This window comes from Dermacentor variabilis, chromosome 1 (genome assembly GCF_050947875.1).
Source record: "Dermacentor variabilis isolate Ectoservices chromosome 1, ASM5094787v1, whole genome shotgun sequence".
Classification (NCBI taxonomy): domain Eukaryota; kingdom Metazoa; phylum Arthropoda; class Arachnida; order Ixodida; family Ixodidae; genus Dermacentor; species Dermacentor variabilis.
Window position 1 is genome coordinate 197,631,051 of NC_134568.1, and position 25,216 is coordinate 197,656,266.

A 25,216-nucleotide genomic window follows, 5' to 3' on the forward strand; every position below is an offset into this window, starting at 1 on the left:
TTCGTTGATGCCGACGATGCTCTTGGTTACATTGCTAAGGTAAGAACTGCGCATTCTTGCACGTAGATAGCCCCTTAATTATTTCACATGGCATTGGCTAATCTGCTCCCTTAAAGGGCCCCTCACCAGGCCCCATAGTAAATTTTGGTTATTTGCTGGAAGTTGTTACATGTCCTCTAGGGAGTGTTATGCTGCAAATGTTATTTTCAAATCGGCTCATTAATAGCTGAGAGAGAAATATTTCAGTGCCGTGAACCCATGATTTCAGGAAGTGAGCTCCACTGCCAAGCAAGACACTCTCTCTGCTTGCCCCGTCTAGCCTCCGCAAGCGAAATTCCTTTCCTGCGTTCTCCCATACCGGACCTGGAGGGTCGCGTGACGAAGCTGTCACGGGCCCCGTCTTAATTTTTTGTCCCCTTGCTGTTTTGCAGCATCAGCGCAGTGCACAATTTTGCGTGCTGTGTATGAGGACACTAAGTCAGTGCTACACGAATACTGAGGCAGACACAAACAGATCACAGAACATGATCCTGCACTGGAACACGGTAGAAAATGACATAGTTTTGGTATCTACGCGTGCGATGGTACGACGTGGGAACAAGCAGAGGAAACAGAAGTACATTCCTCTTGCTGCAGTGCGAAGTAACACAAAAACATGCAGACATTCGGTTTGTTAGTTTTATTATTTCTCTGAGCTTTAATTCATCCATTCAAGCAACATATTACACAAATAACAGATGTTGCCTTGAATAATTCTGGAAGTCACGTGTCACCATGAGTGACGTCATAGCACAAACACGTTTAAATAGGCGCACTAGTATGTGTACATCATCCTCCGGCTTGGAGTGTGGCGGCCACTAGGAGAAGAGGAGATGGCGTTCGGTTTGAAATTTCAGACCTTTCCGTGGTGCGTAGTGATGTAATACTTTGCAGACACAATCATTATCGTGCATTGTATGCTCTGCGCTTTCAGCTCAAAATGGCCAGACCTGGTGAGAGGCCCTTTAAGGATTAGAAAGCAATGAATGATTGTAGGTCTCTTCAAATATAGGCACCACCATGTTTGATCATGTGGTGACAGATCCGTTGCTTGCCTCAGCTGCCTGCATTGCCCCCATGTTTACAATTGCATGTGCATGATGCCATAGCGGCTCAGCAAACTGTTGTTTCTGCGGATATCGTAGACGGTGACTGGGTGGACAACACGAAGCTTTGGTGACAGCTTCAGAGCACATGTAAGTGCTTTCGGAGTTCATTACGCCTTGTTCAAATGGTGGGAACAGGGTTTACGGTTCTTGTACTAGAAGTTGGGTTAGACATGCATTCCAAGCTGTCCAGACTCTCCACTTTGAAATGAATCATGAACAGTGTCTTTCGCTATTCGTTCTTTATTTGGTGTAACTTTGAAGCAGCAGTTTGTCATGTTTCTCAGTAACCTTCCTCGGTGCGGTCATTATTTATTTTCTGCCTAACCGCTCGTGCGTGTGCTCAGTTGCGGTGGATTTGTTCTTACCTTCCAGTTACTTCTTTCCTCTTCAATGCATAATGCTCTTCAATGCATACTTCTATTTCTTCAGTGCATAAAACGCTGTTTTATGCACTGAAGCACAAAAGTAACTGAAACACCAATGCATTTCATCTGATACTTTGCAAATTAATATCTTGAAACTGGTGCAGTCCAAAGAATTCGTTCCAAGTGAATACGCCTTGTGAACTCACCAACTATAATTCGTAGATTTAAATATGTGTCGTAAAATAATTAAATACGAAGTTAGGATAATTATGTTAATTATTGAATTAGGCATTGTGATTTCTCATAGAAGTAATGGCTGCCTGATCGAGTAATTTAGATCAAGGATTAGAATTGTGCTATCTGCCATAGGCATTTTTTTTAAATTTTGGAGCTTCTAAAGAAAAAAAGAAGAAAAAAATGGTATATATCCGTCACCCATGCTTCGGCGCATTGATTCAGGGGTGTGCCCGTTACCTTAATCTTGACATACGGGCGATAGAGTTGGCTAAAGTTTGCATGTGAGTTGGGGTCGATGTGCATAGATAAAATGCGATAAACTTACTATGCCAGGAGGTGGCGCCACTCTCTTTGTCACTGTGGAAAGAACGGTACTCACTCTTCCCAATGTTCTGGGGTTAAAGTTCTTTGTCTGGAGGTTAGTGATACAACGTTTGCAGATTCTCGAGGAAACCGGCGCATCGTGGAGGGCCGGCAACACAGGCAGTCCTTGTGTAGCAACAGTCTGTGAACTTGGCCCACTCAGATTTATTCCATTAGTCACTGTTTTTGCAGCCGACCATTGCACATGTCTTCCCACTACCATTACACATTTTGTGGCATGATTGGTGCACAATGCGTTAGCGATCACCCAGTTGCATTTCCAAAGCTAAAAAATGAGCAACAGCACAAGACACGTACAGGACATCAGGAGACGGACAAAGCACTGGCTGGATTCTTATGTCCTGTGTCTTGAGCTGTTACTCAATTTCTATACAATGTGTACCAACCGGATGAAATTCGTACTTTGTAGCAGTGTAGAAGCGGTAATCGTTTCGAATTCAAGCGCTTTCGCTCGAGCTACGTGTTGCATGGGCTTTGTTTCACGAGCTGCACGGCACCGGAAGCGCCATCTCGTTCCTCTAGAGCAAACTACTCTGCTAAAAGCTCACATGTTGTGGTCTCCTTTTAGTCAAGGAGCCGTACCTGCCGAGGTGGCGTCGACACCCTCGCCGCTAACACACCTTCACTCGTTGTCGCACCCACCCACCTTACACCCTCTGCCCTTTAGAAGAACCCCACCTATATGTACTGTGGCGAGGAAAGCATCTGTTGCCGTGAAGAAGACAAGTCCATTTATCGAAATGTTGGCTCCTGCTTTCACCTTGTTCTCATTTTGCTCATCGCTGCTGTGGCGTAGTTACTTAGGCATTGCGCTGCTATGGTTGTGGGAGCGGGATGAAATCCCAGTAGCGGTGGCCGCATTTCGATGGGGGCGAAATGCAAAAGTGCCCATGTACATGCATTGGGTAGACGTTAAAGAATCCCAGGTGGTCCCAAAATAAATCCAGAGTACCCAACCACGACGTGCCTCATAATCAGATCATATTTTTACCATGCAAAATGCCAGAATGTATTTTTTTAATAAAGCCATATAATGGTCACATACGCGAGTTAACTTAGAAATATTGCATTTATTGCCGGCCTGCATCTCTTGACTGCCATTATCTGATGTTCTTTGCGAAGCCTGTGGCAATACTACTGCACCTTGGTACCTGACACTTTCAAATGCTGCTCAAACTTGCAGCAGACTTGAAAGTGTGTTACAGATTTTTTTTTTTTTATGCTTAGGTATGACTACATATAATGTGACAAAACTATAACTTTAGGTTTAGGCCATCCTGCATCATGCCTGTGCATATATTTCTTTCATACTACGCATCGTATAGTATGCCACTGTATGCAGATGGAAATATTATTATTGGAAATAGCTTACTTGAAATGAAAAGTATCCAATTTAAAATTCAAAATAAAGCCATTTTAATTGCGTGATAACTTTGCTCTCTTTAAGGTGCCTTTGTTCCCGGAGTCCCGGTCCAGCCTGTTCTCATTCGGTACCCGAATGAACTGGTATGTTCACTCTATGCATAAGGAGTAATATTATGCATATTACATGTCAGCTGGATAACAAGAGCCTCTGTTTTGTTCTTTCAGAACACCCTCATATGGACATGGGATGGCCCCTCTGCGTACGTGCAGCTTCAATAGCTGGCTTTAACTGCATTTTTGTGCATAAGTTCTGATGCAACTCTAGCAGGAAGGGAAATATTGGTATTTGTTTTTTCTCAAGCCTGCAATGCAATGTTTCCAATAGAAGCAGTTAGACTCTCAAGTGAGCATGCATTTCTCGGTGGGTTCTCTTAGAGGATCATCCCTTTGTAGTATGTTTGTTCATTGAGAGCATCTACAGCAGCATCCAATACCACCAAAAAAAAGCGGAAATGAAATCTACAACATATCTTACGTGAGTCAATGTACACTGTGATCACTTTCTACGTTGGCAGAGCAAACTGCAACAAATTTACATGTACGTGCAGCTGCTCTTATATAAAATAGTACGCTATTCTTCTCTAGCGATTCCCAGTATACCTCATGCACACAGAAGTAGTGGTGTCAGGTTCGCAGAAGTAGCAGTGCATCAGGTTTTATCACTGCTTGGTGAGCGTGCCTGCAGAGCTCTTAACGCCTTTGATTTCACACAGTGCTTGTAGCTAGCTGTGCAGCAACAACGACAACAAAAAAGTCCCAATTTAATCTGAAAGATGGAGCCTTGATAGCGGCAGCAAAGTATGTCATACAATTACTTAGTGAAAAGTTCGGAGCATATCACGTGACCACCAACACATGGTGCGTGGGTCACTCATTCTTCTCGCACTTGGACTTTACTCACATGTTTACGCAGGACAGTATGGCTGTGATGATGTCAAAAACGTGATTCCTTCAAATGTCCGGATTATTGCTATCACAATAATTTTGCTGTTGACAACACTAGTCACCATTGTGCAGTGACAAGCATTGCACAAAATCAGAGGCTTGCAGACTCTGGTGTTCACTAAACGCCGACAAGCTGAATAATAGCCAAATACATGAGAGTAGCATAAATAGGTTTATTTTATAATGAATCGTTTCATTTTCTATTCTTATCATTCATCGTGCTGAGTGGATTATCCAAGAGATAATAATGGTTGGAGGAGCAAATAGAGAATTTTAGCATAGCATCACCGTTTTACTGTTACCGATACTGGCTGTCTGGCTGCGCATGCTGAGAGTTTACCAGTCTTCATTAGGTTTACTGGGTGGCTACTACAGTGCAGTCCACTTATAACGATACCAAATATAACAATACATCGGTTATAATGATGAATCGACTTCAGAGTATCAACTTATGCATTAGGGCTATGAGAAAAAAAACCTGTATATAACGATATGTTATTCACCACATATCAGATATAATGATTGAAATTCTACCTTTTGGGTGGCGTTTTTCATGCAGAATAATCAAATTTGAGTTGCCAGGTTCCTCTTAACTGAGATGGGGTGAAAAATTTGCCTACGTGCTTTCGTATCTGCTGCCATTACCGTGCAGCACGTCCCACCAGTGCGCCGCTGATTGCGAAAGCCACGGAGAGCATTGCAAGTTGGCGCAGCGTCCCACAAGATTGCGCCAGCTGCTTCACGTCCCTTGCTGAGCTGTCCCCTCAGGTGCAGATCGTGATGTGCATGGTGCCGGAGGTGCCTCTACATGACAGTCATGCACAAAGAACCGTAGTGGCTGCTAATGAGGTGATATGGAAAATGAGCAGAGAGAAAAGTTTTGAGGTTGTCGAACTAAACAGGGAAGGGAGAAAGTGTGGTGGTTTTGAACAAGACGGGATCCACTTAAATTACAAGCTTGGACGAGAAGTGGGCTGGCAACTTGCTGGTCGGCGTGTTGCTTTTTTAGGGGGCCCACGGGTGCTCAGGAGGCCAGAGTAGGTAGCAATGAAGAAGGTCCCCTAGGGGAACCTCAAAATAGCATCGCCGTCAATAACAGAAAAAGGAGGAAAACAAGAAAGAGAGCTTGCCATGGAATAGGCTACATAAACATGCAGAGCAGCAGAAGAAAGGAAAAGTGGGCAGAGATTGAGGAGCAGTTAAATAGAGAACAGATAGGGGTGTATGCTGTTACAGAAACACACCTTAGAGACTCGGAAGAGCCGCCAGTGATTGAGAATTATGTTTGGGAAGGGTGCAACAGAACTGAGTCGGAAAAAAAGGGAAGGGGAGTCGGAATGCTCATCCATCAGGAAGCCAAATGGAAAAGAGTAAATTGAAAATGTCAAGAGAACCTTTGGTTATCAGGTACAATGAGTGGAAAAAAAATTGGCTGGGCATTGTTAGGGTTGGCATCTGACACCATGTGGCGACAGGTCATTCACTCTACCCCCTGAGCTGGAGCCCACGTGCGCCGGAGAGGTCATTCGCCCTACCCCCTGAGCCGAAGCCCAAGAGCGCCGGAGAGGTCATTCACTCTACCCCTGAGCCGGAGCCCACATGCGCTGGAGAGGTCATTCGCCCTACCCCCTGAGCCGAAGCCCAAGGGCGACCTCTTCCACTCCTCTCATGGTCGTGGCATCGTGTGTGCTTACCTCGTCCCCCTCACCTTCTCTTGGCCGGACCCCACGACGCCGGAGAGGTCATTCACCCGACCTTCTCCCCGGATTCGTCGATGAGAGGATCGACCTCTCCTTCCCGTGCTTGGTATTGCAGGAGGAGGGGCCTTCTCTCCGTGCCTGTCACGTGTCCTTCGACGGAAGCAAGATCCCGCCCACACTTGTAGAGAGCCTATTTAAGGGGCTCCGAAATGTACTTTTGATATACTTCTTACTTGAGACTTCTTACTTCAGGCTTTTCTTATTTTCTTTCAACTACCTTTGAATAAACCGTGCAAGTTTTGCACTAGCAAATCGTCTCGCCCCTGCTTGGTCGCCATGATCTACCGTATGCCTGCAGTCCGCCGACAACGCCACGCTACCCAATAAGTAATGTCGGTCGAGCTTCGATAGGCAGGCGTCGCTACTTCTCGGCAGCAATACGGTACGCTACCCTGGAGTACGCAACAAACTGGCTGGCAGCGATTGGGATACGGAATCCTGGAGACCCCAACTTGGACGACAACTACGAGATCGTAGCCTCTTCTTCCTGGCAACAACGTTCGGAAAGAAGGTGTCCGGATCATGACTGCATATGGTGAGTGCACGGCTTTTCTTCACTGAGATATCACTTGGCTTTTACGTATTTTTTGGAAAGTACATAGCAGTGATTTTTCTTTAAACCGTTGACGGAATTTTGAGTACGTCAAGGTTGTATAAAGTGAAGGTGTAGCAGCACTAAGGGCAGCCATGAATTTGAAGGCGCTAAAGAAGCCGGAATTGTTGAGCTTAGGCAAAGAGTTGGGCCTCCAAATTGCCGAATCAAAGAGAAAGCCGGAGATCATTGAAGCAATCGAAGCGATCGGGGCAGACGACGAGGAACTGACGGAATGCCTAAAGGGCATTAAAGAAAGAGAGGAAAAAGAAGAGCGTAAGCGCCTAGAGGAAAAAGAGGAGCGCGAACGGGCAGCACGTGAGGCCAAAGAAGAGCGTAAGCGCCTAGACGAAAAAGAGGAGCGCGAGCTGGCAGCACGTGAGGCCAAGGAAGAGCGCGACCTCAAAATGAAGCGCCTAGAGATTGAGCTTCTGAAAGCACAAAATAGCGAAAGACCTAGCACAGAGGCACGTGAAAGCGAGCGCAGAATGACAGACTTTATGGCACCCTACGCAGTAGGAGGGGACATAGGTCTTTTTCTGGTACAGTTTGAGCGCACGTGTGAGAAGGCGAAATTCGCGAGAAACACGTGGCCGCAACGCTTGCTTACGTTACTGCCACGTGAGGTAGCTGATATTATCGCCCACATGGGGAAAGAAGAAGCAGAGGACTTCATCGCGATGAAGTCAAAGCAAATCTGCTTAAAAAGTATAGATTATCAGCTGAAGCATTCAGGCGAAAGTTCAGGGAAGTCGAGAAGACCAAGAGTGAGTCATATTCAGATTTTGCATACACCTTGGAGGTAAACCTGAAGGAATGGCTCAGAGAAGAGGGTGCACTCGGCGATGCCGAAAAGACAATGCATTGCGTTGCCTTAGAACAGTTCTACCGCCGGCTGCCAGTAAACATCAAGTATTGGGTTCAGGATAGGCCAGGCGTAGACACTGTTTCGAGAGCGGCCGATCTCGCTGAGGAGTACGTAACTCGCCGTGTGGACGAAGGCAGCGAAGCTCCTAAGGAGGAGATGAATAAATGCAGACCCGACAAGCCAAAACGATGGTCAAAGTCGAGTCGGTATAAAACAAAGGAAAGATCAGATTCAGGGAAAAGTAGTGACGAGGACAGCGAAGGAGAAAAGGAGTCACCCGAACAGAGGGCAGAAAAGCAAAAGAAAAAGGCTTTCGAGGCCAAGAAACCAGTAGTTTGCTACAACTGCCTGCAAACGGGGCATATCTCCGTGGGATGCAGAAATCCCAAACTAGTGTTGATGTCACTAAGTAGTAACGCAGAGAATCTGAACTTGTTCGAACCGCACATTCGAGACCTCGTGGTAAACGGCAAACCGTGTAGAGTGCTTCGCGACTCGGCAGCCACATGGACGTAGTGCATCCGTTGTACGTAGAGGCAGGCCAGTTCACTGGAATGTGCTTCGATAAGGCAAGCCGTAGAGGCCTCCAGTGTTTGTCTCCCGGTGGCCAAAATTCGTATTGAAGGCCCTTTCGGAGTACTGGACACTGAAGCCGCCGTCTCGGCACATCTTCCGCCGCAGTATCCGTATTTGTTTTCTAACAAATCAGAGGATTTGCTACGACGCAAGGGAATCGGGTTTAGTGAGGGAACAGTGCAAGCCCTAACTCGTTCCAAGGCAAAGGAGCTCGCGGCTAAAGCAGTGGATGAATGTCCAATGGTGAAACAAACAGGTTTGACAGCTGATTCGTCAACCAGTACTGAACAGGACAGCCGTATGGGGATGAGGCGGAAAGTACGCCAGCTAATGAAAAAAAACAGGAAAGCAGTGGAGCCTGAAATGTCGCGAGAGGCAGAATGTGGGAGAAAGTTGTTAAACGTAAGCCCTGCCACAATGGTTGTTGAGCAGGAAATGCCTAAAGCACAAAACAATGCTGAGCATTACTATGACAGGACGGCTCGCACGCGACGCTTTGAAGTTGGGGAAAAGCGAATGATCGTGAAACCCTCTTTGAATAACCAATCTGAGGAAATGCCTGTCGACTTTCCAGAGTTAGCAGCAGTGAAGGAGACAAAAGACATTGACGAGACCATTGGTAAGTTAGTAGAACAGGCGGAGTTGAATCCCATTCAGAGGGCCGAACTGAGGGAACTCGTGTTTGAATTTAAAGACGTATTTTCAGACACACCGGGCAGGATGACTGCGATCGTTCACGATATCGAGTTAACCTCGTCGGACCCTGTTCATTCGAAAGCTTATCGCGTTTCGCCTCGTCAACGTGAAGTCATGACCGCTGAAATAAACAAGATGTTAGAGCTAGGTGTAATCGAGCCAGGAGAGAGTGATTATACCTTGCCTCTTATCTTGGTTGAGGTCCCAGGGAAAGAGCTGCGGCCATGTATCGACTACCGCAGGCTCAATTTAATCATGAAGGACCAGACTTATCCAATACCGCATATCGAGGAAAGGCTTGAGAAAGTGAGCAGTGCTAATTTCATCTCTACGCTCGATTTAGTCAGAGGGTATTGGCAGGTTCCATTGACCGAGAGGGCAAGCAGGCTTGCAGCGTTTATTTCCCCGATGGGAACCTTTTGTCCGAAAGCCCTGAGTTTTGGATTAAAGATTAAAGAATGCGCCATATTGCTTCTCTAGCCTTATGGACCAGGTGCTACGAGGAATGGAGGACTTTGCACTTCCCTATCTCGATGACATAGCTATCTTTTCTTCATCATGGGCGGACCATATGCAACATCTGCGAACCGTGTTGTGTCGGCTACGAGAGGCCAACTTAACTGTTAAGGCTCCCAAATGCCAATTAGGGTGCGCGGAGGTAGCTTATCTAGGTCATGTAATAGGGCAAGGCCACCGTCAGCCTTCCGAGGTTAAACTGACCGCGATAGACAACTTCCCGCAACCACGCACCAAGCGGGACATCAGATCATTCCTTGGCTTGGCTGGTTATTACCAACAATATATTCCGCGGTATTCCGAGATTGTGAGTCCTTTAACGGATGCTCTCAGAAAAACAGAACCACAAACGGTAAAGTGGGATGACGCGAAAGAAAAGGCTTTTAGTATGCCGAAGAACGCACTAACGAGCCAGCCAGTGTTGAACGCGCCCGACTACTCTAAGCCATTCATTCTTCAGTGTGATGCCAGTGACAGGGGTATGGGGGTGGTGCTCTGTCAAAAGAAAGATGACGAGAACGAACACCCTGTACTGTACGCCAGTAGAAAGCTTTCATTTCGTGAGGAAGCATACAGTGCATCAGAAAAGGAATGCGCCTGCGTAGTTTGGGCGGTACAGAAGCTAGCTTGCTATATCGCTGGCTCAAGATTCACCATAGAGACTGACCACTGTCCCCTCACCTGGCTGCAGTCCATGTCTACGAAAAACGGTCGTCTTTTGCGCTGGAGCTCGGCTCTTCAACAGTACACCTTCGATATTCGCTACAAGAAGGGTAAGCTTAACGGCAATGCCGACGGTTTAAGTCGTTGCCCCTAGAGTATCGAAAGCCTCATGCTCATCTGGGTTTCCGTGGCATTTTTCGTGCATTCATATGTTTTCCGAAGTGAAGCCGATTGTTAGCTGATTTTAATAACCACGTCTTAACGCTTTCAAGAAATGGCTGTTTTTAGTGTTAAGGGGGGAAGGACGCGCGTAGGAAATGGGAAAGGTGTAGCGGGTTTTCTTTTTTTGTTAAAAGCCGGGTGTGTCTTGGGGGAGAGTGGCCGTGTGCTCGCTGCTTTGTGGTTGTGGGTCCGGCACTGTTCTGGGGTGATTGCTTGCCCTCGCAGGAGACGAAAAGTTGCGAGACCTGCTGGCAAAGACCAATTTCACCGGACCGGACCAAGGAGAAAAGTCATGAGCGCCACGAGGACGGAAGACCACTCCCCGGAATCTACCTGCTACGAACGAAGGGTTCGTGACCTCTACGGGTAATCCTGATACCGAAACGCCGATCCCTCGTACAGCGGCTGCTGGCCCCTACACGTCAGGATCTTCCTCCCCCGCCCGGAGATGCTGTTAGGGTTGGCGTCTGACACCACGTGGCGACAGGTCATTCACTCTACCCCCTGAGCCGGAGCCCACATGCGCCGGAGAGGTCATTCGCCCTACCCCCTGAGCCGAAGCCCAAGAGCGCCGGAGAGGTCATTCACTCTACCCCTGAGCCGGAGCCCACGTGCGCCGGAGAGGTCATTCGCCCTACCCCCTGAGCCGAAGCCCAAGGGCGACCTCTTCCACTCCTCTCATGGTCGTGGCATCGTGTGTGCTTACCTCGTCCCCCTCACCTTCTCTTGGCCGGACCCCACGACGCCGGAGAGGTCATTCACCCGACCTTCTCCCCGGATTCGTCGATGAGAGGATCGACCTCTCCTTCCCGTGCTTGGTATTGCAGGAGGAGGGGCCTTCTCTCCGTGCCTGTCACGTGTCCTTCGACGGAAGCAAGATCCCGCCCACACTTGTAGAGAGCCTATTTAAGGGGCTCCGAAATGTACTTTTGATATACTTCTTACTTGAGACTTCTTACTTGCAGGCTTTTCTTATTTTCTTTCAACTACCTTTGAATAAACCGTGCAAGTTTCGCACTAGCAAATCGTCTCGCCCCTGCTTGGTCGCCATGATCTACCAGATGCCTGCAGCCCGCCGACAACGCCACGCTACCCAATAAGTAATGTCGGTCGAGCTTCGATAGGCAGGCGTCGCTATTTTTCGGCAGCAATACGGTACGCTACACTGGAGTACGCAACAGCATAACACATTTGTGGACCAGAAATAATTGCACAGAGAAGAATCAAGAGTTAGTGGAATGCATAAGTGCTAATATTAAGGATTTTGAGAATGATGCCGAAATTATCCTATTGGGTGACATGAATGCCCACATACAGGATCTAGATGGTTATACCAACTACAACGGGAAGTCAATGCTAGATCTTTGTGAGCAACATAACCTCGTTATCATGAATGCAGGGCCTAAGTGTGAAGGGCAGATCACATGGGAAGTGGGAAACCGGCATTCGACCATTGATTACTGTCTGATGACAGAAGGAATTCATGATAAGTTGAGAGAAATGGTCATTGACGAGGAAGGGTATCGGAGCATAGAGATTGACCATAAACAAGTCATTTTGAAAATAGGATATGTAGTTGAGAAAGAGCAAGGAGTACAGTATGACCAGTCCAAATTTGAACGCTGAACAAATAACAAATATAGTCACGAGAGTCGAGGAAGAACTTGGCAAATGGCCAAGTAGAAAGTGGGGAATATAGCGAGCTTCTAAGTGTAGCAACGACAGGAATACGGAAAGAGAAACAACATGTTTGTTGGAAAGGCAAAAAGAAACCAAAAAGCTGGTGGAACAGAGAGATACGAGAAGCGATCCCCGAATGGCAGAAAGCATCCCGAGAGCACAAGCAGGCAAAGAAGGCGCAGTTGCTGCAGGATGAAGTAGCCACTAAATGGGAAATATACCGGGAGGAAAAGTCCATGGTTCAAATACTGGTGCAAGCAAAGATAAAAGGTGAAAGTGAACTTTGGTTGTGAGAAATATGTGAGAAAAAGAAGGCCGCTCATAGGATATTTTGGAACTACATAAAATGATTAGGCAGGAAGTCAACCGCAACACAACAACATATCCCAGACGAAGATGGAAACAAACTGGAAAGGGAATGGCATTAAATTGCATCTGAAAAATAACAGTCAAATCTTTCCAAGGCAATAACAAGGTTGTAATAGAAGAAAAAAAGAGCAGGAAGGAGAACCAGATGGAAAAGGAGCTGGTGCTGACAAACTTCAAGTGAAAGAAAGCCAAAGAAGAAATTCCTAAGCGCACAGCCCCAGGGCTAGACGAGGTTCCCATTAGGCTGATTAATGAACTAGGACCAAAAAGTAAGGAAGCTCTAGTGAAAGCAGTGAGAAAGAATAAAAGATAGACGAATACCAGACAGTTGGCAACAAAGTAGAATGAATTTAATTTATAAAGGCAGCGGGGAGAAAGATAGAATTCACTCATATAGACCGTTGGCCATTACATCGGTAATGTACAGGTTAGCAATGCAGGCAATCAAATTAAAGCTGCAAGCATGGGTAGAGAATAATGTAATTTGGGAGAACTTTAGAATGGCTTCAGAATAGGTAGGCATTTGGATGATAACTTATTTGTTCTTACTCAGTGTATTGAAATATCAAGAGTAGAAAGCAAACCGTTATATGTGGCATTTTTAGACATTACAGAAGCGTGGGACAACGTAGACCGCAAGATTTTGTGGGATATTCTGGAAGGGAAAGGCTTAGGTGACGATTGTCTACAGCTTTTGAGAGATATTTACCTAGAAAATACCACTTGTATTAAGTGGGAAGGGATGAGGAGAGAAGAGAAAGTTGATATCAACAAGGGACAGAGGCAGGGGTGCCCTTTATCCCCTCTGCTGTTTATGATGTACATGGTGAGGATGGAGAGGGCGCTAGAAGGAAGTAATATTGGGTTTAATCTCTCATACAAACAGGCGAGTACAGTAGCAGAGCAGCAGCTTCCAGGTTTATTTGGTGCGGATGGCATTGTGTTGCTAGCTAACAAGCAAAGTGATTTGCAATGTCTGACTAGCATCTGTGGACAGGAAGGCGGGAATATAGGTTTGAAATTTAGCGTTGGAAAATCAAGTGTTATCGTATTCAATGAAAACAGTGAACAGACAGTGGCAATACAGGGCCAAGAAATACCTTGGGTAAAAGAACATAAATATCTTGGTATATGGATAAACGAAAGCAATATATATATGAAAACACAGGAAAAAACAATAACAGTGAAGGGGAAGAGAAATGCAGCCATAATGAAGCACAGAGCGCTATGGGGATACAATAGGTAGGAGTTGCTCTGGGGTATGTGGAAGGGTGTAATGCTTCCAGGACTTACTTTTGGAAATGTGGTTGTGTGCTTGAAATCAGGCGTACAATCAGGACTTGACGGCAACCAAAGGTCAGTGGGACACCTCACATTGGGCACTCATGGGAAGGCTACAAATGAAGCTGTGCAGGGTGATATTGGCTGGGCAAGTTTTGAAGTGAGGGAAGCTCACAGTAAAATTTATTATGAAGAACGTCTGAGGAATATGGAAGAAAGTAAATGGGGTAGGAGAGTGTTGAGGTATTTGTACAGGAATAACATTGATTCACAGTGGAGGAAAAGATCTAGGAAGCTTACCAGCAAGTATGCAGCCTGTAGGGTGAGCAACACAGCAACAAAGAAGGTCAAGCAGAAAGTCAGAGAAGCTGAAATAATCTCATGGGTGGCGGCAGTGGAAAAGAAACCTGCCATGAGTAACTTCTTAAGAGGAAAAAACGAAATCTGGAAAGAAACAATTTATGTTAAATCAAAGGGAAGCTCATTACTTTTCGAAGCGAGGTCAGGATACATTAGAACATGCACCTATAAAGCGAGATATAAAAAGTCAGAAGGATGTGCTTGCTGCAGTAAAGTTAGAGAAACGATGGAGCACATGTTTTATTAGAGTGTGAAGATATCTGCCCAGCGGTCGCTTTAGGCACCAGTGGCCTCCTTGAAGCCCTTGGGTTCAGCGAGAGCAGGGGAAAGTAAACATGTCAGCAATAGAGATTAGTAAGAGGCAATTGGAAGATTGGTGGAAGAAAAGTAGGGAAACGACAAAAAATGGAGACATAGAAAAACAAAGTTCACAACAGGGAGTCAGAAAATTTGGTTATGGGAATTCATCGTGCTTTTTTTTTTGTTTGCTTTTTCCTTTTTAACCTAGGTAGGACATTAGGCAGTGTAATAGCAAGAGGTTGGTGGTGCAAACCACCACCCCATTCCAAAGGGGACGCTCATAACATCCATCTGTCCATCCGTAACGTGTTGTCGTCGCCGGTGAGTTTCCAGAGAAGAAAAAAAAAAAGAAGTGCGAAGCAAACCGCACCTGTGCTCCCTTTCTACATTCTCCCTCAGCGAGCGCGGAAATGTGCCGCGGAAGGAGCGGTCAGTGCACCGACAAGGTGCAAAGCTGTGTCACTTGGGGCGTCATGGACAAAGCTGAGTATGTATGTCCAGGGTTTGCCTGTGATACCGGCGCCAGCTGTGGAAGCGAGGATCGAAGGGTGAGGTATAGAGTCAAACGCCTTACGTATGCTGACTGTAACCAAAAGCTTCACATCCAAGCGATGGCGAGTGTGTATAAGGTCCTGCGAGAGTAGTGCCAAACTGTCTTGCATTCTTTGCTGATGGCAGAAGCCAGTTTGGCAGGCATGGAGGACTCTGTTGCTTTCGACGTGCCAGTCAAGGCAACTCAATGCCATTTTTTCCATAAGCTTTCCAACCTGGGAAGTCAATGGTATATGTCGAAGGTTACTCAGAACAGAGGGCAGTTTTCCGGGCTTGGGAATGGGTATAACTGTTGATAGCTGCCATGAAGTGGGCAGCTTCCCACTGACCCAAACTTGATTAAAATTATCCAGAAGTTCCTCCAGGGTATTGTCGGGAAGGTTGCAGAGCAAAGCGCATGTAACGCCATCCGGGCCTGTTACGCTGGATGTCTTACTGGCAAGCAGTGCAGCATGAAGTTCCGCCTTGTTGAAAGGTGAGTTCCTGCCATCGTCCATCAAGGACAGGCATGGGTTCAAAGTAATGTTCGAAGGATATTATGAGGGTGGAGGGTTTAATGAGAAAAAAGCAGTTCCGGCGATGTCTGCCACTTCTTGTGCGGTGATTCGGAGGGTAAGATATAGGTCTTCTCGGTCTGTGCGAAGGTGAGTGTGGTGGGATAGCCCTCTGAAGGTGTGCCAAATGCGGCCGGCTCCTGTGTGGCTGTCAAGTGACTCACAATGCCACTGCCAATTTTCATGAGCCAGTAGGTTGGCGTATTCGGTTAAGTCGGCAGTTGTGCGGTTAAAGTGAATTCATTCAGGCATGGTTTTTTCGCGGGCTAGATAGATATCTGAAGCATTACTTTTTGGGCGAGTTGGTTGTACATGATTCATTAGAGACTTATGTGCGCACAAAGACAGGACGTCGAATGAAGAAGGGATACACACCATCCGCATGGTGTGTGTCCCTTCTTGGTGCTGTCTTTGTGCGTGCATAAGTCTCTATAGATAGATAATTTGGGCGTCTTGCCTGGCCGCCCAAAGGTTGGGAAGATGTTGCTTGGGGACTGGCGTGGAGTCTGTAAGTTGCCGTACGGCAGACACTCTCCGCTTTAAAGGAATCATGAGTGGGAGTGCTGCAAAGCGCAGTCCTCTTGCGATTACTTTTCAACTTGGTGATGGCACCACTCTGTTATTGCCTGGCCGAGATACCTGGACTTTGCTTCAGTGTGTATGCGGACGATGTCACAATATGGACCAACAGGGGCGGGGGGGGGGGCTCCAACGGTGGCCAGTCTTATGCCATTCAAGCTGGACTTGACACCATTGCCACATTTCTGAAGGAGGTCAGACTGATACCTTTTGCTGAAAAAACTAACTTTACAGTACTGGTCATAAAAGCAGCCCGTTCTGCCTCGTAATTTTTGTTCACCTTTTATGGCGAGCAAGTATCTCAGCAAGACAGTGTTCGAGTTCTAGGCATCTACATCGATGCAGATGGTGGTGCAGCAACATTGCTTCACAACATCACTCGGACTTAGCATCAGATACTCGGTATAGAGTATCTGATGAGTATCCTCCACCTAATCCGCTGCATCGCGTCCAAAAACTGGGGAAGTGAGGAGCGAACTCTCCATCGCCTCGTGACTGCTTTACTAATTTCACATGCTGTATACGGCTATAGCTTCTACAATCTTACCCAAAAGCAATGACAAAAACTTGAATTGCTCAACCACGAAGCCATGAAGGTTGTCACCAGCCTGCCGTGTTTCACCCCCTTACGCCGCCTTGCCCAAATGGCCCAGATGAATCCGATTGAGGCAATAGCCGAGGCTGCCAAGCATTCACATCAGTTCTGACTAAGACCCACAATATTCGGTCGCAGGATCCTCTCGCTTCTTCATCTGCCAGTCCCCTCAACGCCTCTGCCCTCTTTCCCTGCTCCACGGGACTGTCCCCTGACTGGTGACATTGCACCGATTCCCCAAAATGTGAATGCTGATCACGCAGAGAAGCAGATGTCTTACGCAAGGCGGCATGAAGCAGAAGTTCGCGATGCTCCTCCCCATCACCATGCTGTCTACATTGACGCTGCCCTCAGTGACGAAGCCTCAGCCATAGCGTACTATTGCCTACGTACTGCCATTGCCTTCTCCTCCTGCCGCCCTACCTACAACGACCCCTTAATGGCAGAACTAGCTGCCATATCCGCTGCATCTGACACCGTCCTTAAGCCTCCTTTTGCAGCCTTCACGCATCACACTGTGTACAGAGACCTGCAGGTCTCCATAAAGGCCTGCACCCAGCTGGACTTGGCAATGGTGCTGTCCACTCGATACACCAGGTGATGCTAATCGCCGACGAGGCTGGCCACACTGTCCACTTCGCATGGGTGCCAGATCACGCAGGAGTCGCTGGCAATCGAATGGCTGACTCTCTGGCAAGGGAGCTTCTTTCCTGCCCCTCAGAGACTCGGCCACAAGTGCCTGATGACTTATACCCCATCGACCCGGACACAGTCCTGGTAGAGGCGAAGGTGGCTCAAAGGGCCGCGCTTTGGAACATCCTTCCAGAAAATCTGACGCCTCTGCCGGGGAAGTTTACCCGTGCTGAAGCCGCACGCCTCCGATGCATTGTCACGGAGACAGCAGTGACACCAGCGCGCCGTGCCAAGATGCGCCTCCAGACCTGGTAATTAGCCATTTGGCATTCCTGTCCAGGGAACCAGCTGCTGGATCAGCAACATATACTCTGGGGCTGCTCGGCTCTTGCTGAGCACAGTAGAAGAGAGATAGCCACCCTCCCGCCTACTCTGAGGCCTCAGGGTTTGGACACCTGGCGCCTTCCCACTGGTCCTCCGAGAGCTGGCGCCTCACATTCCAGTCATTACTCCGATTTCTACAAGACTCAAAAATGGTCGATAATATCTGAACTTACCTTCCTCTTCGTCCCTCCCTCCGCCATGATGGATCCACTTCCTGGGGGTGGAACCTTTTTATGGTTATTTTAATAAACATTTTAACAAACAACAACAACGCTTGGGGCAAAGCTGCAAATTTCGCATGACTCAAAGTACGAGCTTGCGCAGTTGATGATATTGACAATTCTGAAAACTGCGAGCGCCGCCACAGTCATGAAGGCTAGAAGCAGTGATCATGCCGATCAATGGAAATGGCGGACTTTGTGTGCCAGGCGAAACCCCCCATGTGTGAAACCAACACGGTAGCAGCCGTTGACATTAGCGAAGTCTGGGAGCACGTCGCTACTGGTGATAAGAGAGGCGGTGCTTCGATGGAGGAGTTTCTGAGTGCAGATAGTGCTGCCTCATTCTGCAGAGAATCTCCGACGGGGCGATCATTGTTGCGACACAGACGGCGGCGTGGTGCGATGAAGGTGATAACAGCAGCAGCAGTGACGACGTTATTGACAGTGGTCCGCCTTTGACACCAACCTCAACGTTCACGTAAAGTGCACTGTCATCGATAGAGTCGCTCACTGATTTTTTCCACGCTAAATTATAGCTGCCAGTGTTCGCGCAGCCACTGGATGCGATGCACACCGCGGTTGTGAACCTGAAACTTCCGTGAAAGCAAGTGCAGATTTCTATTTCAGCACGCCTAACGCTTGACACGCTGCTTAGAGGTATAAATTAATGTTTCATTTTTCACAGCCTACTTTCTACAATGGCAATTTTTTATTGTAAGCGGTAAATTTGGTGTCAGAGCTATGAAGGTATGTTCGGCAGCTTTTTTTTTTATGGCAGTCCAGGTATAGCGATGATCAGTTATAACGGTCAGATTTTTCGTTCGTCTTGATATCGTTATAAGTGGGCTGCACTGTACCAGTTACTGTGACTGCATAACAACATGGCAGTGGCCAGGCTGCACAGTTCATTCCTGATTCACCCATGTTACTTGCTCTTTGTTGCAACACCAAGAATTAAATGGTAAAATCATCTATCACTTAGTCTCATCTCACACTAACGACTAAGTCTAAGTGCTGTTTTTTTTTTTGTTAATGTTGAGGTGAGTTGTTTGTTTTGACACTGTTAGGCCTAGCAGTACGGCAGTGAGGGCAGAAAGTGTGTCGATTTCCACCTAAGAGATGCCGCCACAACACTGTGCAGCCTTAATCAGTGCTAAAAGAGTTGTGTAGATTGCATTTTGAAAAATTATGATTAGGGTTCAGCATTTTAAGTTTTTATTTTCCAGAAATGCGGCATACTTTTTTGGCTTTTATTTCCCTCTAAAAATCCAGTTTCTTTCGGTGAAAATATTTTTTCAGATAACTCTCACTGGCTTTTCTTGGTGGATTTTTTTCCCATGTTGAGCTTTCTGTTTTTTTTTTTGTGAATATCATCAACACTGAAATGTGCTGTATACTGTAGATCCTGCTCTTCAATGCTGCAGTTGCATCAGATACACAGAATAATAAAGTTTTCGAGCATTTTTTGAGAAGCAGCTGTCCTGTAAGGGCACAATGGCATGCGACATGCAGGAAATAAGAGGAGGTGCATTTGGTATTGAATGACACTATTTGTAACATTATGCAGGTACAGAGTTCCAACAAATATAAAAAAATAAATGCCAGGGGTATGCGCCACCAATAGCCACCTGGGTCAGGGATCCCATGTCCCTTCTGTGTAGACGTTCCCCCCCTTCCCCTTCTTCGCATTTCAGTTGCAGCACGGCAAGTAAAACGGATGTATATAAGAAAAAAAAATTGTGCAGAAACTATCTATGATAATTGTCAAGGTAAGCAAATGCCGAATGCTTCTATAAAGCTATTCGATTTTATTAATAAAATGGTGTGCTTGAAGGCTTATATTTGTTGCAGTGAGGATGGTATTTAGGTAGTGTTTGTTGTTTAACTGCATAATTCCATAGAGAACAGATCCGTTAAGCGGCACATCTGTGGGGCTAGTATGGGTGGCTATATATACATATAAGCTGATTCATCATGTGTGTTGTCTCCAGCGGCCAGAGCGCTGGCGTGAAAGGTGACTTCCATCCTTCTCTCCCACCACTGCAACGGGGGAGAGAGTATTAGGAGAAGAGGAGGGCTGTCCTTACTGAGCGCTTCACCATAGCATCTAAACCTTGAGCCGTCTCAAAGTTCTTGCGCTGCAGCACAGATGTCGTAAAGAGCTACAATAGTTGGCGTTCAATAGGTGGCCTGCAACTTGGTTATGCATGAGCACACACTTTTTGCATCGGTGCCCTTATATTCGTTTTACCACCGGCCACCGTGAAAATGGGTAAAAGAGCCCAAAAAAGAATGTATTCACTTTAAAACATGAATATTGCTTAGGCCGCAGGCTCACATGTGGCCTTGACATTGCCTGGCTTCTTGCGTTAGAGCTCATGTAGGCCTGTAGCGATACACCTAATCACTGTCCTAACTCTCTGGTAAATTTGTTTTCACTGACCCTGTTTAGTAAAACTGAATTCTGGAAAAACATTCAGCATACTTTTTCTTGTTTTTTTTTTTAACTGATCATACTGAACCCTATATTTATAACTCATCTTAAAAAGCAATGAAAATGGTTCTTGCATTCAGAAAAATAACATACTGTTGTGTGTATTACATTTATGTTGCTTTCATACCTTTTATTTCAGCTTCGAGACCTTATGGTTGACCTTGTGCCAGTTACGAACGCACATGGAAATTGAGGTAACTACTCATATGCATTTCAGTTGCTTTTACAAAGCTTTAATATAGATGAAGTGTAAAGTATATTTACGTGAAACAGTTGGATCATTTAGTTGTTTTCATTGATTGTTGTACACTGCTGATATTTCTTTCTTCAGTACCTTCCTGTCTATGTTCCAAGTGAAAGGGAGAAGAAAGACCCCAAGCTTTATGCTGAAAATGTTCGGTGCTTGATGGCCAAGTAAGGAAGTTCTTTTATTGCTACATTTTTCTTGAAACATAAAAACATATGACCGTCTAGGGATCTTTAGTGTACCAAAAATGTATAACAAAAGAAAGCTCTTTATCGAGATATTTTTCACGAAGTAGCAGAGCGATCACTCTAGATACTGCACAAGAACTGTGTAACACCTCACTAGAATTGAGAGGGAAATCTGACATGTTTCTTTTCCACATAGCTTTAACAATACAATTTCTCATGATTACATCACTAAAAAATGAAGAGATGGTTTCATTAAGGGTGTTTCATATGTGATATTGCAATTGCAAATGCTGAACCACATTGCTGCAAGTCAAAGCAATGCTTAAGTATTGCACACAGATTGTTTTGTGTCATTTTAAGCAGTATATATTGTTTTGTTCTGTGTCACACCTACAGCAAAAGTTTCTCTGCATTCAAATACAATTTCCGGGTTGGCAGATGTGCTAACAATGAACAATAGTTTTTTGTCATTAATATTTGTGTACACTAGAAATCAGATGTGTGTGTGCATGTGCTTGCATGCGAATATAAACTGGGCAATCCATTTTCATAAAAGCGGAAATTAAGGTTCCCCGTGGTAGATATCAGTTCTGCCACACCAGTTAGCTTACTTGAAGATCTGGACACTACTTGAAAGACAAATAGCAGAATGCTGTTAGCTAATTAAAAAATTTTGTCTAAATAAATTTATATTTAATCAAATAGAGTGCATGTCCCAATTTCAATTATGGAGCAGTAATGAAGTAGTATATATTTAGCAGAAATCCTGTATTTAGCACTATTTTCAATAAATATGTCCTCAAAATTTGTGGTAAAATGCATTGATGCTCTAGTTAGCACTTATCAGCACTCTGTTTTACACAGTGTTAGTCAATGTCAACTGGAATGTATAACTATAAATGTACGAGTTAGGTTACTACAGCTACTATTGCACTGCTGATTGCCATTGAATAGTAACCTGTATTGTTGGCAGGGCTCTGCGAATCCCACTTTCATCATATTCATATGATGATCTTAAACAGACTGATGTAGAGGACAGTGCTCGTGTGAAGACAGTTGTGTGCAATCGCCTGCAGCAGCTCATCAGTAGGAATTGGTGAGCATATCTTCCTTCTGTACTTGGCAGCCTACTTCATTTCTAATTTATTTTGTCGTGCATCTAATCTTATTATGTAGGCCATGTATGTTTGCTGGCAATGTGTACCAGGTGTTTAAGTGAAGACCATATTTAATAATAGTGCTGCAGAGATAAAGAGCTTATTTTGGTGACACACATTTGGTGCCAGCAAACATAAGAAATTATATGATGATGGTGCACTTATTGAATTGTCAATTAATTAAGACTCACTAATTCACTTATTAATATGTGACTTTATAGGTAACCTGTTACAATTCTGGAATTGAAACCAGTCAGTGCTCAAAGCCATAGGTATGGTGAGACTTGAGGCATCACACCAACAGTGAATCCTACTCGTCCCATTGTTGTCAATGTTGAGCCAATGTACACATTGGCTCAACACTGGCATTTCGCAGCACTGCATTGGCCCATTGCTAGCAGCCAAGTCTACGCCAATCTGCCTTTTGCTGGGTAAGCACACAAGTGCCGTACCCCAGCAGCAAGTGCTGAAAATGTTTTGCCAAGCTTTGGCTGCTTGCAGAGCAGACATCGTGCAAGGCACGTGAAGCCAGCAGCATTGGCAACCTGGCCTAGAGCTCATGGTCAATGCAATGCTGATGCATGATAGTGATGCTTGTGCTAGTGTTTTGGAATAAATCACAGTGGCTCAGATTGACTTTCTGTTATGCTCCACAATGCATGAGCAATGATGCTGGGAGGCACTGTGACAGCATGAAATTGTGTGCAGCTGAGAAATATTTTACAACCAGCTTGCACTGAAATTGAACAGTCACAGAGTATCGCGGGTGTACCAGCAATATTTGTTTGGAAGTTTTATTGAAGGTAACGCCTTCATGTTTGGCATGTACGAATTCACACAATGCTTAACAGACATGCAATTCAAAATTTTGTAGCACTCATTCAGTCCTGACAAGAGAGAAAGGGCTGTTCTGTTAGCAGTGTGGACGGTGCCCAGTGGCTAATACAAAAACCCAAAGCATAGTCAAACACTTGCAGGCTGTGACACAACTAGCATGGTCTGTTCCTTTCAATTACACAGAGCCTTGTGCTGTCAACGGATAGCTAGAGCTCCCCTTGACGAATTGAGTTCTCATGCCAAGATCTCCCCGAATCAGCACTCTGTTGGAAGTGCAAGAGCACTTGCCAACTGAGTTTCCAGGCCCAGGGCTGTTCATTTCGTTCATCTATTTTAAGCACCCTACTTCTGCAACCTTAGCTAGCTTAGCCGAAGGCCCACAGTGCCATGTGCCTTTGTGTACATTTGCATTGTGATTGCACATCTCATGCACAGATGCACATGCTACCCAAGTTCACGGGACCTCCAACTTGATGATGGTAAGGCCATCGTGAGCAGCTTGTTTAGAGTTGAGTGGCTTTTGTGAATGAGCAACCAGTTTTGAAACAGCTGGCTACACTTCATGCCTGTATATGTCTTGACAAAACAGATGGTGTTGCTCTGTACTGACTGCTACCCTTGCTTAACTCTCTCAGTCTATCTGCAATGCTTTCTGTCCAGAGTTAATCAAAGTAAGAAATAGAATTTTAAGTTTAGCTGTATACATTCGCCTGTTTAGCAGGGATCAATAAGCCTTGTTGCCTCTCTACATTGCCCATACCGTTCAACGAAATGACCTGAATGGCAGAGTTGAGATAGATGCTTAGATTATGGTCCGCCAGAATATCATAGCTTTGCTCATGGGCAGATGCAAGATACAGCAGACTATAGCCTTCCATTACAGCACCTCAATGTCTAAATGATAACGTGAACAGCAGTAGTTGAACAATGGGAAATAATTTTAAAAGTTCTTTGTGAGAACTGAATGAGCAAGTCGTAATTAACTTTTCAAGAGTAAACTCCTTCCTTGAACGTCTGGTCTTCATCTCTTCACAAGTTCAGACATGTGACACGTGCTTGTGAGCAAAACGTGAACAAGGTGAATGCAGGAGCCAACGTTTCGACAAGTAGACTTGTCTTCTTCAGGGCGACGTACGCTTTCCTCGCCACAGTATATATAGGTGGGGTTCTTCTAAAGGGGAGAGGGTGTGAGGCGGGAGGGTGTGGAAATGAAGGAAGGTGTGTTAGCGTGTCGAATTGAGAGTAAAGGAATGCTGTGCACAAGGTCACAGCCAGGGCAAGGTACGCCGAGAAATCAAACTAAGTGTTGTTGCCTATAGCTTGAAGTTTAGCATAGCACAAACTAAGTGTTGTTGCCTATAGCTTGAAGTTTAGCATAGCATAGCGCTATGCTATGCTAAACTTCAAGCTATAGGCAACAACACTTAGTTTGATTTCTCGGCGTAACCCCCCCCCCTTTTTTCCCTTTCCTTTCCTTTTTTTTTTTTCCAGCCACCCTGTCAGATGCCCTTGACATGCCGGCTAACAGGGGTGTGTTGACAGACCGCGGTGGGGGGGGGGGGGTTTGCCCTGCCTGTGACCTTGTGCACAGCATTCCTTTACTCTCAATTCGACACGCTAACACACCTTCCTTCATTTCCACACCCTCTCCCCTTTAGAAGAACCCCACCTATATATACTGTGGCGAGGAAACGTATGTCGCCTTGAAGAAGACAAGTCCACTTGTCGAAACGTTGGCTCCTGCATTCACCTTGTTCACATTTTGCTCGTCTTGAATTTCCATCTCCCGCATTCCCATTCGTTTCCACATGTGCTTGTCGACAGGCAAATCCTTTAGCTTGTTCATAGAACCAATGTCAGTGGGGAAGAAGAGATGAAATCCTGCCTAGGTAGGTTCATTTAATGTAAAATGGAAATCACTAACATAGCTAATAACCTGATGAGAATAATGCAGCTCACATCACACAGCCTATGTGGCTGCTATCATAGCAGCTCAATGCCTGCCATTTTGTTTATCACGGTGTCCTTGAGATGATAGCATAGCGCAATGCAAAAAGCATGTTGCACCTCACAGCTGTTCATACCAGTGGTGCAATACTTGTAGTGTCAGAGTTGTCGGACGATCCCACCGCTATCAACCAGATGTAGGAGTTGTCTGACGATCTCGCCGCTGCCACCATTTGAAGGAGTTGAAGGTCGTAGAGAGGAGCTCGGTGAACAGGATTTATTTACATTATTTACATCTTAGACAAGACATACATCGACAGTCTAGCGTGACTCCCATATGGAGCCCACAAGACTAACATACAGCAAACAGCTTAAGAGCACACAGCTCACGAGTACATTTCGAGCATGACAACAAGCACGCAGCTCACTAGTACATTTCTA

The 25,216-nt window shown here is 45.7% G+C and overlaps 1 protein-coding gene across 3 annotated transcripts in view; it reads left to right on the forward strand.

Annotated features, from left to right (window-relative positions):
- The window catches only part of LPCAT (lysophosphatidylcholine acyltransferase), a 194,751-nt gene that overhangs the window by 129,906 nt on the left and 39,629 nt on the right, over positions 1–25,216 (forward strand). For all 3 annotated transcript variants that reach the window (XM_075702890.1, XM_075702884.1, XM_075702891.1), the window contains exons 6-10: positions 3,582–3,640; positions 3,725–3,759; positions 20,539–20,593; positions 20,731–20,813; positions 21,808–21,930. In XM_075702890.1, coding sequence (XP_075559005.1) covers positions 3,582–3,640; positions 3,725–3,759; positions 20,539–20,593; positions 20,731–20,813; positions 21,808–21,930 — 355 coding nt within the window. The remainder of the gene's footprint in view (positions 1–3,581; positions 3,641–3,724; positions 3,760–20,538; positions 20,594–20,730; positions 20,814–21,807; positions 21,931–25,216) is intronic.